Source organism: Tachypleus tridentatus, chromosome 1 (assembly GCF_004210375.1).
Source record: "Tachypleus tridentatus isolate NWPU-2018 chromosome 1, ASM421037v1, whole genome shotgun sequence".
In the NCBI taxonomy this organism is placed as follows: Eukaryota; Metazoa; Arthropoda; class Merostomata; order Xiphosura; family Limulidae; genus Tachypleus; species Tachypleus tridentatus.
The window spans coordinates 159049040-159069606 of record NC_134825.1 but is presented as its reverse complement, the minus strand read 5'-3'; the positions used below and the strand labels follow the sequence as shown (position 1 = coordinate 159069606).

General features: G+C 35.6%; 1 protein-coding gene across 2 annotated transcripts in view; it reads right to left on the bottom strand.

Annotated features, from left to right (window-relative positions):
* The window catches only part of LOC143228849 (uncharacterized), an 87330-nt gene that overhangs the window by 33670 nt on the left and 33093 nt on the right, over nucleotides 1–20567 (bottom strand). For both annotated transcript variants that reach the window (XM_076460254.1, XM_076460247.1), the window contains exon 2: nucleotides 10327–10508. In XM_076460254.1, the coding sequence (XP_076316369.1) occupies nucleotides 10327–10508 (182 nt within the window). The remainder of the gene's footprint in view (nucleotides 1–10326; nucleotides 10509–20567) is intronic.

Here is a 20567-nt window from a genome sequence, read left to right as displayed (position 1 = left end):
ATGAAACATTATTTGTTTTAATTTTGCTTTATTTCACTAAATACAAAAACACGTCTTAAGTACGACTTCTGAGTGTTTTGTTTTTATTATGGGATCTCTGTGCTACTTTTACGGTTCGTTTTGATTGTTTGTTTTGTTGAGTTTCGCGCCAAGACTCGCAGGGCTACATGTGCAGACAATCCCTTGTCAAACTACTCTTTTTATGCCACATCTTGCAGTCCCCAATGGCACAGCGGTATGTCTGTGGACTTGCAGCTCTAGAAACAGGGTTTCGATACTCGTGGCGGCGAGAGCACAAATAGCCCATTCAAAATATGGGAATTTGACTGTCACTTTAACTACCAAAACCATTGTTTCAAAGTGGAAAGTGCGGGTCCTTTTTTAAAGGAAAGTAACGGGACGCGAACCATTGATTCTTAGATCCACAGTTTAGTGAGCTGCGTTATCCATTATTACAATTCAAATTATTTATGTTATTTAGTTGGTTTATTTTCAGTAATCCATTTCTTGTGAAGTTTATGCAATCTGCTCACGTTTAACTCCAAGAACTGTGGATCACTCTCCAAATAACCCTAACATTCAATAGAAACCAGAAAGTAAACCAACTAATGTCTCAAGCAACTGTGTTAATATCACGACATGAGGTATATTTAGTCACCTTAAATTTTTTTTGTCTGTTTTTTTTTTTTATATACTTGGACATGTATGACGTTTGTTGAAGTATATGGGCGTGATTGGTTGTTTTGTACGTATTTGTGCTGTCGTGTGAAACTTCAAAAGTTGGTAGCAGTTTCGAAGGATTAGGATATGAAGAAGTTCCAGTTTGGGGCTAGGGCTATAACAAACTTATTTGAACAAAACATTGATTTTGATCATCTTTTCAAAAACTAATTTCCACGTAGTTTTGGTTTGCAGTTTATTGAATATGTAACTGTGACGTCACTAACCAAATAGAAGTCGTGTTTTATTAAATATACTCCCCGAAAAAAACACACACACATTTTACCAGCAGAAGTTATTATATAAAGATATTACTGAAAAATATTATAAAATACAGGTTGATAAATAAACAATTGAGGCTAAGCGCGGTAAATTACACGTGTGCAGGCATAACATTCCTGTTAGCTGTTTCAAGCCCATATGAACAGCTCGGTATGGCTAGGTGGTTAAGGCACTCGACTCGTAATCCCAGGGTCGCGGATTCAAATTCCCCTTAAACCATACATGCTCGCCTTTTCAGCCGTGAGGACGTTGTGATGTGACGGTCAATCCCACTATTCGTTGATAAAAGAGTAGCCCAAGAGTAGGTGGTGGGTTGTGATAATTAGCTGCTTTGTCTCTAGTCTTACACTGCTAAATTAGGGACGGCTGGCGCAGATAGCAGTCGTGTAGCTTTGCGCGGAAATTCAAAAACAAGCAAACCCATGTGAATATAGTCTTCTTCAACGGCACTGCCATCTGAGTTTGAAATTTCCCACGAGCATGCAGAAAGGATATTCCCCTTCGAACCTCCCAAAGTTTACCAGTTTCGAGTGTCAGATAAGTAAATAAATATTAAAGCACGTGCCTTTGTCGTTTTGTAATGCGTCTCTAAAAATAAATTTGCCACTGGTTTAGTTGTTTATTTATGAACAAAGCAGTAACAGAGTTAAGACTATCTCATTTTCGAATTGTCAGCTATTAGCTGAAAGTACTAGTGAACGTCCTTAACGTGCACTTTTTACTCACGTTAGATTTGCACACCTTTTAAGATGAAACTGAACAGGTCGTTCTATTTTCGACAACACCGATTTTAATAAAACGGGTACTCTAACAAATTGATATTACAAACGATAGAAACTAAAATAGATACTTAGTAGATAACTGGCTGTTCTAGTAGAAATATCTTTCAAAACAATAGATGTGTGGCGCTTATATTTACCTTTTATTATTAGATCCTTAATTGTCTAGTCGTTGTGTACTTAGATCATGAAACAATATTTTAATAAAAAGATTTAATCACTCACGTAGTGATACAGAAGAGGCTAATAGCAAAGAAAATAATATTACTATAAATTTTATGCTTTCGAAACTATCTTAAATGCCTTGAAGGTTAACAAACTCCGTACTGTAAAAGGGTATAAATAAAAGAAATAACAGCAAATGTGTTGATTCAGTAAACAATGCTGTGACAAGAACTGTCTCGTACGTATGTCTAGGCTCCATGCTGGCTATACAAATTTTTAGCTAATTAATAGACTAAGGCACATCCCCTACTACAGATGGCGCTGTATGCATCATATTTCAACCGCAATATTTGACGCAATCTTTTCTAATTTCCAGTTATCTGACGTAAGTTAAATTACGTATTAAATAACAGTAATACAAACCGATATTAATTCAAAGTAATAACACTGTGCTTAACTATATTTAATTATATTTAAATGTCGTCCTGAAAACAACGAATGGACTAATGAAAAACAAGAGGCCTAAAAATTAATAAAGAGGAAATTGTTCAAAAAATAGAAGAATCGTTTTGTGAATTTGGGAGAATATGAAATGACAAAAGTTGGGTTTCAGAAATAGTTTATGTAATCCAACCGTGGTAAGTTTTGTTATCAGGTAACTGTTTTGGGAAAGGAAGAAAACTAACGGTGATAATTTAAAAATAAAAGTTATTATCTTCCCTATTTAATATGAATTACCCTCCTCTCTATGTCTATTTTTTTACGAGATACTTTTATACAATATAGGAAGTATCTACATAGTTCTTTGCCACACAAAAAAAAACATTAACGTTTATGAAGTATTCACTTTCAGCTGTGTGTTGAACATGAAAGGACATATTGAGACTTCTAAAGTATAAACCTTTTCCCGCCAGAAGGCGCATAAGCATCAGCTACAACCTCATGGTTAATCAAATTGGTTTTTACTTACTTCGCCTAATGATTAAACAATCTAAACTTTTCTCTTTATTGTTAATTATTTAACTTAGGCAAACCTGATTGATCAAATCTGCTATTATATTTCTTTGTTGAATTAAAAGAAATTATATCGATCCGGTTATATAGGAGACTGGCTTGGTCAGGTGGTTAAGATATTCGACTCACAGTCTGCGGGTTCGAATCTTTGTCCCAAGAACTACGGTTGCCCTTTCAGCCATGGAGGCATTATAATGTGACAGTCAATCCCACTATTCGTTGGTAAAAGAGTAGCAGAAGAGTTGGCGGCTAAATTAGAGACCAGACAGTGCAAATGGCCTTTGTGTAGCTTAACGCAAAATTCAAAAGAAATAAGCAAACCAATTATGTAGTAAAATATATTTATTATACCATGCGGGGTGTTTTAAAAATCCATTAAGCAGCTGTTGCGGGTTCGAACCTTCTGATTCAGTTTGAGAAGAGGTTACTAAGAAGTGGAAATTGTTGTGTTAATCTAACCAGGCCAGGAATGAGGGTAAGAAAATTACTCAGTTTATGCCGACCCATCCAAGAATGAGCTGCCGTTGTCATGGTTGAGCTCACTTTTAAGATGAACTGAGTGCCCTCTGGCGAGATAACTAACACTAATCTTGTTGCTTTGATAAATTACCGATTCACAATTCTCTTTCTCGCATTAGAAGAACGATTCTTACAACTTAGCTTCATTTTAATATTACCACCTGTTCTACTTCATACTCTTTGGCTGTTTTACAAACATCAACTATTTACTGAATATGTAATGTCTAAAAGTGATTTCTTATCATACAATTAAGTTTTCTATTCATACATCTTTCGCTGTGTTTTTCTCATGTGATAATACACCTTTGTGAAAGAAAACCTCAATTAAGCTCAGTTTACTTCTCGAAACAACTCAGCAAATTATAGACTGTTAGTTAATGTTATTGTTTCAGCGTTCTAGCCACCAGGAGGCAATCTGTTTCAGCGTTCTGGCCACCAGGAGGCAATCTGTTTCGTCGAAGTTCTTAGTGCAATATCGTCTTCAATGTCTCTCCTGAATTCTACATAACTCTGTATTTAAAATAATTTTATTTTAATTAAAACAGCGGTTTGAAAACGTAAAATTTTAAACGTGAACTGATTTTTAGGGCTGGTTTCGTGATAGTTTATTCCACAAAATATTTTATATTAATAGTTTATTAATTTGTTCTTCCGTCCATTAATCACAAAATATATTTTAATCGCTACCTTTATTTCAGTCAAGGTTAAACAGTTTGTTTTAAATATCTATATTTGTACTGATTCTAAAACTCGATATTTTCAGTAATTATAAGTATAGCTAGCGTATAGTGGTTGATTTCGAATATTTTTATGTAATAGCCTAAGTACTTGAAAGTGTTGTTAGTACAAAATACAATTATTATAACACAGCGTCCGGATAGTACAACACACTCATAATATAGTTTTTGAAAATACAGCATTGTTAGCAAAAGTCATGAAAATACAGTGTTAGTAGTACAAGTTTGTCAGCACAAATAATTGATAGTGTAAAAACTTAATGCTTCAAAGTCGTGACTGTACAAAGAATTAATAGCAGCAAATGCTATGTTTCGAAAATTTTGACAGTTAACTAAGTGCTGACAGTATATAATATTGAATGTAGAAAACAATTCTAGCATCATATCAAATGATAACAGTAGAAGGTGTTAATGGTGCAACGTGATGATACTACAGTGCTGGTATTACAGTGTACTGATGGTAAAACAAGTGCCGACAATATAATAGAGCTTGCTGACAGTAAATCTTTTCTAGTTCTGACCGTTAACAGATCAACAACAAAATTACAATGAACAATCTAAGTATATTTAGATCAACGTCATAGATTGAACTGAATCTTTATTTTCGTTAGGTCTGGTGGCTAGGGATCTTCACTTGTAATCTGAGTGTCGCCGCTTCAAATCCCCGTCACACAAAACGTGCTCGCACTTTCAGCAGTAGGGGCGTTATATGTGTGACAGTCAATCCCATTATTCGTTAGTTAAAAGATAAGTCCAAGAGTTGATGGCGGGTGGTGAATAATAGCTGCCTTTTCCGTAGTCTTACACAACAAAATTAAGAACGGCTAGCGCAGATAGCCCTTGTGTATTTTTTCACGAAATTAAAAAAAAAACTCTCTTTTTTTTATATCGTGATATCTCTCTTAATCGAAGGAAAACTTCCCGATTAATTAAGTATATTAAGAGCATTTCTTATGTTGACTTTGAACTAATTTCTCTGTCAGTTGTTAACATTAAAAAATATATATCAACACTTGTTGCACGACTACGATAAAATTATTAACAAAACAAATTGAAAGTCAACAAATTACATATGTTGCAAGTAGCTAATCTAAGACTCGTTGACTATTGTATTGACATAAGTGAATTTGCAAACACGGAAATGTCTCCTAAGTACCCCTGACATGTCACAGCCCCTCCTAGTTTGTGAGGTGTTCGCAGCAACATCACGATTCGGTGATATTAAAACTTAGGCTTCTTAGAATATGTGGGACTAAAACAGCTTTTCAACGTCGCTACATACCCGCACGAGTCTCTGGATAAAATTTTCTATAACGTTTCCCTATTCCCTCACCACGCCGTAACCAACCGTTTTTTTTTTTATCATTATTAACTATGAATAGACATATATTTATGTGTGTGTTGAAATGAGATAAGAAAATAATAACAATAGATATAGGTCCTCCAAGTTTATTTTTGTTTCTTTTTTTTGTTTGTTGTACCGAGAACAGACAACGCGGAGTGGAATAACAGGTTTGAACGAGGGCAGATTTAGAACAAGAAATGGTGTCTCTACAAAGAGAAGATACGCGATTGTTGTTCCCTGTTTCGTGTAAAATGTTGCAGACTAATAAAACATCCTCATCCGACATTAAGATATCATTAAGTCATTAAGAAACTACAAATCATATGCCTGTTAAATCTCACCTGCCACATATCGTGACACTTGGCCTAGAATTAATAAGTCTGACATTTCGAACTGCGATATATCGCTGTTATGTAGCATCGAATCGTTCTCGCTTTTATATTTATTCAACACGTATGCCGGGTCTTACTGTTGTTTAAAGCAAACGGTGAACATGAAATGATCAACTGAGCGCTAATGCTGTTGAAAGGCACATTTTTTTAGTGGACATGTGAGATTCACTTCTGCAGACCTCATGAAGATAGACGTAAATTATCCGAATCGTTACCTTATCACAAGTTCACAGGACAGGTTGTCTGTGTCAGTAACTTTCAATTATACACTTCAGATGTTACGTCTGTATTAAGTTCTCTCTACAGGATAAAAGAAGCGTTTACATAAGTGGATCAAAATAAAACAACTTGTAAGTTAATCAATAGAAGAAGTGTATACATACGTGGACGAAAACAAAACAACTTATAAGTTAATCAACAGAAGAAGTGTATACATACGTGGATAAAAATAAAACAACTTATAAGTTAATCAATAGAAGAAGTGTATACATACGTGGACGAAAATAAAACAACTTGTAAGTTAATCAACAGAAGAAGTGTATACATACGTGGACGAAAATAAAACAACTTATAAGTTAATCAACAGAAGAAGTGTATACATACGTGGACGAAAATAAAACAACTTATAAGTTAATCAACAGAAGAAGTGTATACATACGTGGATAAAAATAAAACAACTTATAAGTTAATCACCTTCAGTGAATTTAAATGAAAACGTAGCAACATTTTCAGAACGTAATAAAATCTAAAAATATCGTCTTTGTTTGAACATAATGTAAATCTCCAGTAACAAAATATACAGATGTTGCTTCTGTGTTTAGGTTTAGTTCATTATGTATATACATTTATATATATATACACACTTTAAAAAAAAAATAAATAACAGGAAACGCATACAAGGATTGCTGTAGTTATGGTACGTATTATTCGCGTTCATTCTTACTTTGTACGTATAATGATCTTTAATGTGCGGAGAAAAGCTACACCGACCAAATAAATGGAAGCTCAAGGGATCTTATAAAGTCACGCATTGCTGACGTTTTATGGAGAAACATAAGTGTTAAATAATTGTCTTTGGTGTGATCCTAGTGGTGGTTATTTTTTCCGGAACGATTATGGAACAATAGTCAAATATACGATTAGAATAAAGACTCGAAAATATTTGAGAACCGTAACCCTTGATTCTGTGTAGATTTCAAAGTATAATTTAGTTTGTTTGTCCGTTTTGAGTTTTCGCGCAAAGTTACAGGAGGGCTAATTTAACAGTGTAAGACTGGAGGGAAGGCAGCTAGTCATCACCACCCACCGCCAACTCTTGGGCTACACTTTTACCAACGAACAGTGGGATTGACCGTCACATATATGACGCCCCTACAGCTGAAAGGGCGAGCATGGTTGACGTAAAGGAGTTTCAAATTCGCGACCCGCGGATTAAGAGGCGAGCGCAATAACCAACTGGCCATGCCGACCCCTTCAAAGACAGATTACTTGTTCTGTACATCTTAGAAGGGGGTTCTACAGTTTAATGTTTCAGCTGAAATGTGTAAAAAAAAGCGTTAATCTTAGGGGGCTATATTGTGTAAAACTCACCGAGTGTTTGTTAATTATTTTTGTTTATTTTCAACAGTGACCAGCTAACTAAGTTTTATTCTTTAATCAAACAACTGTTGACACTGAAAATATTAATTTCCGACATGAAATGTTCACCTTTTTCATCTTATTCTCCATAGCATTTTCAAGACTAATAGAGAATTCAGTCAATTACTATTTGACTCAAGCTAATCCTGATGACAGTTAATATTATATTAAAACCGTTATTCTTCTTACAACGCTAACACTAACATTTAATCAGTACTACATCAAGACAATTATTTGTCAAGTCGTGCTAACGCTGAGGATAAGTACTATTACAATATACCTTATTTTCTCAGGATAAGCCTATATCCTTATTCATTGGCGTTATTTTAAAATAAAAGCTGGAAAACTAACTTCTATAAAGATTATTAAATACTTTAAATTACAGTCATCAAAAGTCAAACACTTTTGTGTAAAAGTACATTGATTTTATGTTGAGCGATTTTGTTTTCTGTCAAGCAAGGCCACATCTGGATATTCCTGCATCCACTGAGAGAATAAAACCCAATACTTTAATGTTGTAAACATGTAGAATTACTGCTCTCCCTCTGGGTTACGTTGAGAAAATATATGCTTTTATAATTCGCCGTATCAGAGATTTCCAATTGAGTAAAGTATATACCACACTAATATACAATTGTGACGTAAAGTGCCTAAACAGCTAAAATGGGTTTGGTCAATGCAGCGCTCCTATGTGGCTAATTAAGACCGATAATGTTGAAGCAGTTGACATTTAAAATATCTGTGAATTACACGAAAATCATATTTAGGTTATTTATTGTGAAGCGGGGAATCATGTGTTAACAGGTTTACGATTCTTTGAAATAAATCGCATGAGGAATCCAAACCTCTTCTAGTAATTTTGTTTATTATTTTAAACTCGAAGTAATTGAATAATATCTTAAGTTCACGTTCACTGCACTCAGGTGTAAACAATAAGAAAAACAGACATCACAAATTAGAACTACCTCACCGACGCTTAAGATAGTGTTAGCAACTAGATGTTACTCGCTGGTTCATGCTTCAAATAAAACTTTCGCGCCCCCCTCCAATGGCCCCGCATGACCAGGTGGGTTAAGGCGTTCGACTCGTAATTTGAAAGTCGCGGGTTCGAATCCCCGTCGCACCAAACATGGTCGCCCTTTCAGCCATGGGAGCGTTATAAAGTGACAGTCAATCCCACTATTTGGAGTAGCCATAGTGTTGGTTGTGAGTAGTAATGACTAGCTGCCTTCTCTCTAGTCTTACACTGCTAAATTAGGGACGGCTAACGCAGATAGCCCTCGTGTAGCTATGCGCGAAATTCAAAAACAAACAATTTCTTTTTGGTAAAACTAAATCAAACAAACTGGTTAGCTGGTAGGTGCTAAATAAAAGTACAAAGCAGGATTAGTGTGAGCTTTATTGATATACAAACCAAATCCTTCTTCCATCCCTAATGCACGTGTTACAAACGATTTTCGAACCAATAATTATTGCAGCACCACGTTAGTTTTATTACTCTAGTTAAGACCCTGAAGGTAAACATACTGTAGCAAACAAACTCAATGACTGTTGATTTTCATGGGTGTATTTTGTATAAGAAGCCAGATAAAGAAGTACAAACTCCAGAATTGGGGGGTGAGATATACACCCCTATTGCAAATACGAGCAAAAATAATACGTGTGTGTGTTTGTTTGTTGTTTCATATAGAACTAAAGAGTGTTTACGACATTGGAACAGGTAGCAAAAGGGTTACAACAATACTTTTGTTTTAAAATGAGACAAAGACGTTCTGACTTCAGGTGTGTGTGGCAAAAGCCGTCCAAATGTTGGTTACTTTTATCAAACTTTAACCTAGAAATAGTATTGTATAATATTTGCTTTATATTTTATCATAGAGTCTATATAAACTATGGTTTAACACACATACAGACTTTACTAAATTAATTGTTGGCGTCACTTCGTGAGACAAGAAGCATCGTTCGTATCAATACCGTTTATGATGTTTGACTCCGTATTGCAGTAGTAAATACAAAAAAAAAAACTTGTATTTTTTTAATATAATGTTATAACTTGTGATAATGTTATAACTTATTGAATATCCTTAAATCTTGATTGTTGTTTCAAACAATTAAATAATTGTCACCAATTCAAACTGAACAAGTCCGTGTTAGCAAAATATGGAATAAGGTGGTTAATAATGAAATATTTGGCACAGACAGTTAAGCCTAAACAAGAATTGTTGACAAAAATGGAGTACAGTTTTAAACACTGGAATAACGGATACTTAGGTCTGAATAATCATTACTGATTGGTTTGTTTGCTTGTTTTTGAAATTCGCGCAAAGTTACACGAGGGCTATCTGCGCTAGCCGTCTTTACTTTATCAGTGTAAAACTAGAGGGAAAGCAGTTAGTCATCACTACCCACCGATAACTCTTGGGCTACTCTTTTACCAACGAATCGTGGGATTGACCGTCACATTATAACGTCCACACAGCTGAAAGGGCGAGCATGTTTGATGTGACTGAGATTCGAACCCACAACCCTCAATTTACGAGTCGACTGCCTTAACTACTGGGCCGTTCCGGGCCCATCATTATTCATTAAATCTGGAGAAGAGTTGTTGACACTGGATTAATTAATATGAACAATCGAACTTGAACAAATCGTTGTTGATCAAATGTCTCTGTAAAGAATAATTTAATTGATTAATTATCGTGGGGGATTTATTGGTATAATTATTTTTCACTTACCGTTCTGGAAGTAATTAGCTTTTCTCATGTAAACACAAACCAATGCCATTAACTGAAGCTGAGACAATCTCTGTCGAGTAGACGATGGTAGAGGGAGCAAGTCACGCAGATTCGCGATCTCCGCGTTAATAAGGTCTCGTCGTAGCTTTGACGCGCCTTTCGTTGACTTGTTGGCGTCGAAGCTGGAAGATACAAAATAAATAAAACATTTGAAAAATTCACAGTGTGATTTAAAAGACATTTATAAGAAACAATTATATTATAATTGAAATTAGCACAAACTGGTTAGACTGCTGATTATGAATAACCAATAAACGTGTGCGTCTAGTCCATTATCTTCCCGTCCGCCAATTAAATTAACTTATTGAGTTTTCGCAAAGAGAAAAAATAAATAGTACTATTTCATGTATTTGTTTTCAGAATTTCGCGTTATATTTGCGTTAGCCGTCCCTAATTTAGCAGTGTAAAACTAGAGGGAAGGCAGCTAGTCATCACCGCTCACCGCTAATTCTTGGGCTACTCTTTTACCAACGAATAATGGGATTGATTGTCACACTATAATGTTCCCACGGTTGAAAGGGCGAACGTATATGGTGTGACGGTGATTCGAATCCACGACCCTCAGATTACGAGTCAAGCTTCCCTAACCACTTGGCTATTCCAGACCGGTACTGTTTTGTTAAGAGATGTTTGCGCTGTACTTCTGTCAACCTATTTCTACCAGTTAATCCATGACAATGAGCAATTGAAACTCATTCCTGGTGGGTGTCCATCTAACAATGATACTACTGAGGTATGTGATATCCTCGGTCCTGGCCTGGCATGGCCAAGCGCGTAAGGCGTGCGACTCGTAATCCGTTTAGCGTCGCGCTAAACATGCTCGCCCTCCCAGCCGTGGGGGTGTATGATATAACGGTCAATCCCACTATTCGTTGGTAAAAGAGTAGCCCAAGAGTTGGCGGTGGGTGGTGATGACTAGTTGCCTTCCCTCTAGTCTTACACTGCTAAATTAGGAACGGCTAGCACAGATAGCTCTCGAGTAGCTTTGTGCGAAATTCCAAAACATCCTTGGCCCTGGTGGGTGTTCGTATAGCCACGATATTGCTGGGGTATTTGGTAGATTCGTCCTCCCAAGCGGGTGTCTGCTTAACAACGATACCGTTAGGTTGTATGTAAAAAAAAAAAAAAAAAAAAATGGTGAGGAAAAACGAACACTTGAAATAGCAGACCAAAAGAATACATATTGATGTTAATTAAGAACCTCACATGAACAATGGCAACTACCTCTTTAAAATTGATATATTTATATCTCCTGACCTGTGGCGCCATTTTGAAAAGTAATATGAACAGTTAAAGATAATACTGTACAAAATTAAGAGTTAACATGTACGTTAGTGTTAATATACTGTGTGCGTTAGTGTTAATATATTAAGGGCAACCGAATAAAGAGTGTTTATATTCAGCTTATACACGCTCAACAACAGGTGTTTGTTTGTGTTGGTGAGAAGCTGCCCAGGGGGCTGTCTTCCCAAATATCGATTCACAAATTCTAGTTTCGTTATTAGCCCTAAAGTCTACCGTTAAAACAGTAACAATTACTCACAACATGATAATTAATTTTAATTTTGAAAATATTGGTTCATAAATTAACTTTAATTTGTCAAAATGTTTCGTTTTTGATGTTAAACATTCTGTTTTTATTTTCGTCTACCCCAGTATTCGCAACGCTTTGAACAAGATGAAGATAACGTGGACAGCTCAAACCTAAACAGGAAACTAGATTAGGAATTAGGTGGTCTTTGATTGTGCTAGTACGTTTGTAATAATTTTTATATTAAATATCCTTATATTAGAAGTTATAATAATAGAATCTATGTTTATTTGAATAATTATATGTGTGTTTTCCTATACGTATATTATTTTATGAGGGTTGTTTGGTTTGTTTTGAATTTCGCGCAAAGCTACTCGAGGGCTATCTGCACTAGCCGTCCCTAATTTAGTAATGTAAGACTAGAGGGAAGGCAGCTAGTCATCACCACCCACCGCCAACTCTTGGGCTACTCTTTTATCAACGAATAGTGGGATTGACCGTCACATTATAACGTCCCCACGGCTAAATGGGCGAGCATGTTTGGTGTGACGGGGATTTTGTGAGAGAGAGAGAGGTTTTATGTTACAATAATATATGTATGTTTCTCAGGTTTAGTCATTCAGACATATGATGAGAACAAATGTTAATATTTCATGGGTTTCTGTAACAACGCTTCTTTATTCATAGATAAGGTTTTTGCCTTTAGTTTTACAGTATTTTTGAGGAAGAACATTCGAAACATTCTTTTACAAAATTCACACACGTAAACATAAAACAGCTTGTGCTCTACTTTCCATTAAACATAATGTGTGAACTCAGTAATCACGTGTTTGATCCATATATATATGTGTGTGTCAGTATAAAGTGCTGAAGTTGTAAATAAAAATATATGTTCGAAGGTTTGATTGGTGTTTGTCACTTTCTGAAAATGAAAGGTTTGTGAAAGTAACTAACACTAGAAACTGTGTTTCTTGTCAGTAAAACTCAGAGGTATATACCCTTTAATGCTTGTAAGCCAACAAATTCGGCTACTTTAAAGGTGTGAAATCCAATAAGAAATTAAATTATTTCGCACGCGCTTGGCTACGTCAGACACGTGTACTGCAGTGAAACGGATAACTTTCATGTAATACATATAAATAACTCGGTAATACATTACACAGTAAAACGTAACATACTGAAAATCTGTCTGCGACACGTAACACACAGTACCTAATTACGTTTAAAGATGCGTAACACAATAATATTAGTTAGAGCATTTCAAAGATATGTAAAAATGTAATAGTTGTGTTTCTATTTTGGTGTTCCCTTGAAAAAATAAGACTCAAATAATTGTTATTTCGAAGTTACGTAAAGCACTGTAAAAATAAAATTTATTTTAGGGCTACGTAGCCCTAAAAAAATAGGTTTACAGAAAATATAAATATGTCGTGAAACTAGGTTTCTTCGGTTATGCTTGAGTTTGAACTTGAGAGTTACTTCAAAAGCAAATAGCAGAAACTATATAATTGAAGCGAGCTTTGCAACGAGCAATAGGTTCGATAGCTGTAGCACAGACAAAACAAGGCTGTGTGTTAGCTATGCAAGTTCGTCTTTTATGAAGAGTTTTATGTATATAATAAAAAAATAAACACTGGAACGATAAAAACAACAACCTGTAAAGCATTTTTTATGTAAGTGAGGTAGCTGTTGCTATAACCCAGTGTTGAGATGAGACTTTCATTAGCAGATAATTTACGACTTACGAGAAAATTGTGTTGTCAGCAAAGCTCTCGGCACAAGCAGAACGATGAAACTCCCATCAGAGGGCGCTGAGCAATAAGTATACTTTTTTTTTTTGTTGTTGTTGTATTGGTACAATAACAAGTAGGTATTTGAAGAGATAATAAGCATTTGTTTCAGGCCATTAGAAAGTTAATATTTAGCAGACGGTAGCAATGACGCCACGGGTGGAGAAAATCGGAATTATCTAGAGCCTGTTATGGGCGACGATAAACGAATCTCATCGTTTCATTGTAATAACAGGTTGAAAATCCGACGACCCACATACATTTACGTTTCTACTTCAGTACCTTAAGAACAACATCTATATACAGCTATTCAGAGCATAGTGAAGGAAACTTTACATAATTGGTCCATTTCTTCTGAGCGGCTTAAAGTGTACATGTAAGCTAAGCCCTTGAAGCTAAATAATTATACTTACCGTCTCTTTTCTCCCTCTTATTTTATTACCTCGCTAAAACTGAGTTGGAGATGTACTCCAGAGAAGTTTTAATAGAATACCATCTTAAAACGTTAAAAGATTGCATAATGTTTGTTTAATAACCCTTAGTGACAACTTACGCCAGAGTTATGGGAGAGGAATTACTATCGGTACATCTGACAAGTCACTTCCATTGTGATATAAGTTCTTGTATGTGAAGAAAAAACAAAGTTTGGTAAATTTAAAATAAGGAAATCAGACGAAAAGTCTATGTAGCAACTGTATTTAAGAAATTAAAATATTAGACATTTAAATTAAATTATTACGTTAAATCAATGATGGTTAAATCAAACACGTGGTTTGACAATAAGTAAAGTAAACAGATATTTTGTCCTGCTTCGCAATTCGTTGCTTTCTATCAAAGCTACAATAATTTAGTGAAGTTAGGCTAAGCTATAGAGCTGAATTTCATATCATTACTGGCGATAATCCCCCGCCCCTGCTCAAAGTTGGAGAGCTCGTGAGGTGTCGTTTTACGAAACAGGACTGCAGGTGTGATACTGGAAAATGAACTGACACACAGTTAAACATACTTGACTTTTGGAAATAATGGGACTGACCAAAACATTATAACGTCTCCACGACTGAAGGTGCGAGTATGTTTAGTGTGACAGGGATTTGAACCCGCGACCCTCAGATTGCGAGCGAATAGCTCTAACTAACAACCTATCCATGCCATCTATAAAACCTAATTAGATCTAAAATCAGAAGTCTGAAACGAATTTCATCAGAGTCTAAGAGCCTCCCTCAAGTTGAAGGTGCTTTCCCGGTGAGGTGCTCTTTAATAGATTAACAATGTTATAATTCTGAAATTTTCCATTCTTGTCACACATTTATGGTGACGTTGCGTTTCACTTGCCGCACAGCGTTGACAAAGATTAATAACATTATTTGTTTGTAAAAGAGCATCCCAAGAGTTGGCGGTGGGTGGTGATGACCAGCTGCCTTTACTCTAAGTTGTTCACTGCATAATTAAAGATGGCTAGCACAGATAGTTCTTGTATAGCTTTGCGCAAAATTCAAATCAAACGAACTGTTATGGATGGGGTCTCCGTTGTCGAGTTTTGCATGCGTGTTCTTACTACTGTTATAAAGCCAGCTACCTATTCGAACCCGGGACGAAAGTTTGTTTAGATTGTGATAACGTGAACAATTATTCATTCTTGAGTTGGTGTTTGTTTCATTTCTTCACGTAGAAGAAGCTTATTAAGAGAGTTTACTTTAGAGTGCTGTTACGTGTTTACAGTTTGTACCGTCAGTGACAGGAATCCAATCAATTAGAAATTTTAAAACCGGTATAAAGCCTACTACAGACAATCGTATTATGCCCAGTATCAGGACTGGCGCAAACCTTGGACATTCGGGTACGCAGTCCGGCCCGCTAACCCTTTAACCATACTTCTGCTCAGTGCTATATCAGTGAAACGTTTAAATTTTTTATCTGAGAATAGAACATTTTAATATTTCATATACTAAAAAAATCCATAAGAATGGTGGGCGTGGCTAAGTTGTATGCGTGTAGCGCTGTTTGTTGTTTTGTTTGTTGTTTCAAAATTACGCGTAAAACTACACGAGGGCTATTTGGGCTAGCTATCCCTAATTTTACAGTTTAACACTAGAGGGAAGGCAGCCAGTCATCACCACCCATCGCCCATTCTTAGGCTACTCTTTTAATAACGAATAGTGATATTAGCCGTAACTTTATAATGACTCCACGGTTGGAAGGGCGAGAATGTTTAGTGTGAAGGGTATTCAATTTTTGTTTGGAAATTTCGCACAAAGCTACTCGAGGGCTATCTGTGCTAGCCGTCCCTAATTTAGCAGTGTAAGACTAGATGGAAGGCAGCTAGTCATCACCACCCACCGCTAACTTTTGGGCTACTCTTTTACCAATGAATTGTGGGATTGACCGTCACATTATACACCCCCACGGCTGGGAGGGCGAGCATGTTTAGCGCGACGCGGGCGCGAACCCGCGACCATCGGATTACGAGTCGCACGCCTTACGCGCTAGGCCATGCTGGGCCAGGGTATTCAAACTAGTGTCCCTTAGATTAAGAGTTTTATGTTTCTCTTAAAAAGGAAGATTGAAAAAACGAACACTTACAAACGCTGATAAACCCTGTAGCCTAAGCGCTTCCAAAAGTGAGACCTTTCTTACCAGCTCAGTTTCGAAGAATGATCTTCCGAAAGCGCTACGGATAACGGATTTTTTAAAATGTGATTTATCCATTTTATAATCCTACGTGGGTTTAATTAAACACAATAAATGCCTTATATTATAGTTAGTGATAAAGAAATAAGTTTTCCCAATGCATTAAACTGTTTCTTATAATATATATGCAAAAACGGCTCGTTTTACATAGAAGAGCGAACAACGTTTCGACCTTCTATGTAAAATATTTTCTCAACCCAAACGAGCCGTTTTTGCATATATATTTCTCTACAAGTGGGTTTTCTCGACATCACTGATTATTGTTTCTCATAAGCTCCAAACTTCCATTTGTCATACATCTAACGGGGAAATCAATACCATAATGTTACTCTACATGACTTCTAAAAATGATCACATTTTAGGTCCAACCACTCTAAGCACAAAGATAAGGCTGTAGATAAAATACGTTTCAACAACCTTCCACAGTGTAGTTATTTGTCTTATTACAGTCCTTGTATGCAGTTATTCTATTGTTCCAGAGAAATTATAATCTAAATTGGTTTTTAACATTTCAAAAAGCACCAATTAATCTTTTTTATTATTGTTGACCACAAGAAAGTCCATACAATATGCTGGCCAACGTTCAAGCAAAACTTTAGCTTTGGTAATTTATCACAAATCCTCTTTTATTCCATTGGGTGACTCAAGACAAAGAAATTAGACCGTTTAATCACACAGTCATCAACGGTGGCTGTCACGTGGGTCATTTGGAAATAACAATTGAATAAATGTCGATAAAAAAGAGACTGCTTGAGTCTCGAAGTAAATTATCCTGTTGTAGTAATCAGCTGACAAACAACGATTTATAAACACGACGAAGTGGTTTATTTTGGAATGACCATGAACACGTTTCAACAAAATATTGGACTATTTTATTCAGACACAGAAGACAGACCAGTGTTCTGTCGAAACATGTAGTATGTTCTAAAAATAAAGCACTTTATTGTGCTTATAAATCGTTGTTTGACAGTTTATTATTGTAGAAATTACTTAGATAAATTATGTAGACACGCGAACAGAGTAGGAACAACGGTTAGGGAAAACAAACAATATGTCGACAATATGAACTCTATAATGACATTATGGGCGAGTATCGAAATCTACTGTTTTACTTTCTCAGTTTGCTATACAGGTGGTTTTTTTCTTCTTGAAGAATTATTTATAGTTGATTTTACACCACGAAAGAAGCTTAAATCGTATATATTATTATCAAACACATATATATAAAGATTTCCACTTGAATGTCCATTTTTACGCTTTAGTGAACAGATTAGTGGTCTTTGTGTTTGGGGCTGCTAACCCTTATTTATACAATCCGCTGGCGTCCGGTCGGTTGTGCAGTGTTCAACGGCTTGTATTCCTTATTCTACCTTATTTATACACTCTAGATATGTTACATACAAAACGTTTTAAGTCTATCATTATAAGGGGCGGTAAAATTTTTACACAAGGTCATTCAGTTTATCTTTAATATTAACGTTATCATTTGTTTTAAGCATTTAAGGATCGAATGACCAAAGTCTGCTATATTTTGTAAGTACATAATATTACACTTTATTTTATTTTTATGTAACTATAATGTATAATTTAGCTGGCCGAACTAATTGAGTCCACGTTTTGGAAGGTTTTTTTTTTTTTTCTGTAGTCCAGAGTTTTCCTTCTGCTGAATAATATGGCGTACATACAACTAATTTTGAATATTTCGGCTCTGACTATTATAACAAAAATAAGTGTTCTTGCACACGCACACATGTATATATAAATAGTTTAAAGTGTGCATATCATAGCTATAGGGACAAGGCCCAGCATGGCCAGGTGGGTTAAGGCGTGCGATTCGTAATCTGAGGGTCGCGGGTTTGCATCTCCGTCGCACCAAACATGCTCGCCTTTTCAGCCGTGGGGGCGCACGGTCAATCCCACTATTCGTTGGTAAAAGAGTAGCTCAAGAGTCGGCGGTGAGTGGTGATGACTAGCTACTTTCCCTCTAGTCTTACACTGCTAAATTAGAGACGGCAAGCGCAGATAGACCTCAAGTAGCTTAGCCTGAAATTCAAAAACAAAGACATAGTATCATCTCGCTTCCTCACCGAGCAATAAAGTTTCTACTAGAGAAATAGCCTATTTTATAAATAATAAAGTCGAACAGTTTTTGTAATATATTCAGACTCAGATATCTTTTTGTTTACTGTAACCGTACAATATCGGTTTAATTAGTTTATGTTTTAACATTAGACTGAACAAATTATACCAACGTGTAACACATACATATCAGCTGTATGTAAGAGAAAAGGCTAGATCGGTAGCTGATACACCTGTTCAATAGTGGATAGTTAAGGTAAAACACAAAGAAATTCGAAAACAAAAACACTCAACTATCAGTTAGTGGTCTAGTTCAAAAACAAATTATTTCTAACAAAATCTATAGGTTTACCTGTATCTATTTTCCTATATATGTGTGTGTGTGTGTGCAGAATGAAGCAGAGACAAGAACATGAAATCACGCCGTAATTTTCATGGTCGTTTTTCTGTTATTAATAACAGTTAATCATAAGGTATTATATACTTTACATCAGTTAAATGGTCTACAAGTTTTCCACTTCAAGAATTAATTATTTTCAGCATTACATTCTTTTGTACTAAACCCTACGAAGAGTTACAATCCTATTATTATTTGAAGTAAACGTCTGTTCCGAGCATTAGGTTTTGTTTAACTAAACCCTGTTAAGAACAGTCTCATTCAGTACATTTAACTAAATGTTTGTTAACCACCATCACTGTTAAAAGTATCAGGCGGTTCTGTTTAACTAACTCGTTTTAGTCGTGGTCAAATGTATAAAAAACAGTTTTTGGTTTACCCTGTAAAATTTAGTAATAAGGAAGAAGCTGTAATATCCTGTTATCCTAGTTATATATACATATATATGAACACAGAGTTTACACTAGAATATATATTACAATTTCGAAAAACAAACAGAATTGAAACAGTTTAAAATAAACGAATAAACAAGCACTGAAATCACATGTTATGATTGGAGAAACCGATTTGTAACGGCTGGATGTTTTGACGTGAATCGACTGGAACAATCGACACAAATCAAGTGGAGAAACCGTTAATAAAGGTCGGATAAACTGGTGTAAATCAAGTGAAAATCTGTAAATAACGGCTGTAGAAACTAGTGTGAATATATGCGAATGTTACACACGCTACTTGAGAGCCACCAAGTATTGTATAACTTGCCTTAGCCATACCTGATGAGAAACATCGTCAAAGGTAAAAACACAGAGTGACGGCGGAAAAACATCCAGGTTATAAAGACGTGTATCGAATGTATGGAAGCAAGATAGGGTATTAAAACAATAACGTAACTCAGACGAATTGTTTTATTAACTGTTTAACTTATTATCTCGCGTGCTTCTCACTTGAGCCGTATTTTATTGGATATTTTCTGTGCACTGTGATTACAGAAAGATAACACGCCAGTTTATTAGATACGAACTAAACATTTAATGTCTATTTCGCAGTTGTAGTATTGAGTCAAACTCTGGGTTTACGGTCACTAAAGAAACGAAAGTAAAACAGTTTATGGCACTTCAAGAAAAAGTGACTGCCCATAGAAACATATCGTTACTTAAATAGCTACGGTTGAGGCTGTGAAGAAATTAGAATTATGTACAGTTAATGAGGTTAGCTTTGCTTATCCTGTAAGCCGCGTAAGCTAAGATTAAAATGAAATTCATATCGATGTTAACAACGACTTAATTAAGTATACTTTAATGAAGGATATACTGCGCTTCATCATTCGCAACCTGGATATTTTTTGATTGTAAACAAGCGTTCGTGGTTAGCATTTTTAGCCAGTGTTAAATTTCAGCTTTTTTAAAAACAGAATTTTACGTACGTATGTTTGTGTCTATATGCACACACACAAAAGAAACCTTCCATAGACATTACTTACAACATATTTGTGAGCAGTTTTGTTTGTAAATGTCCTGGTTCTGAAACCAGTAAACCGTACATCAGTGTTTGGGCTACGTAAGTATACGAAACTGTTTCTGCTTCCATTGACAAGGCCCATTTAAACAATATACATATATATCAACACTTCAGCAATTTGTTAGAAATATATCGTAATTTCGGATAAACGTGCCGAGCTAATAACAGGTGGACATTA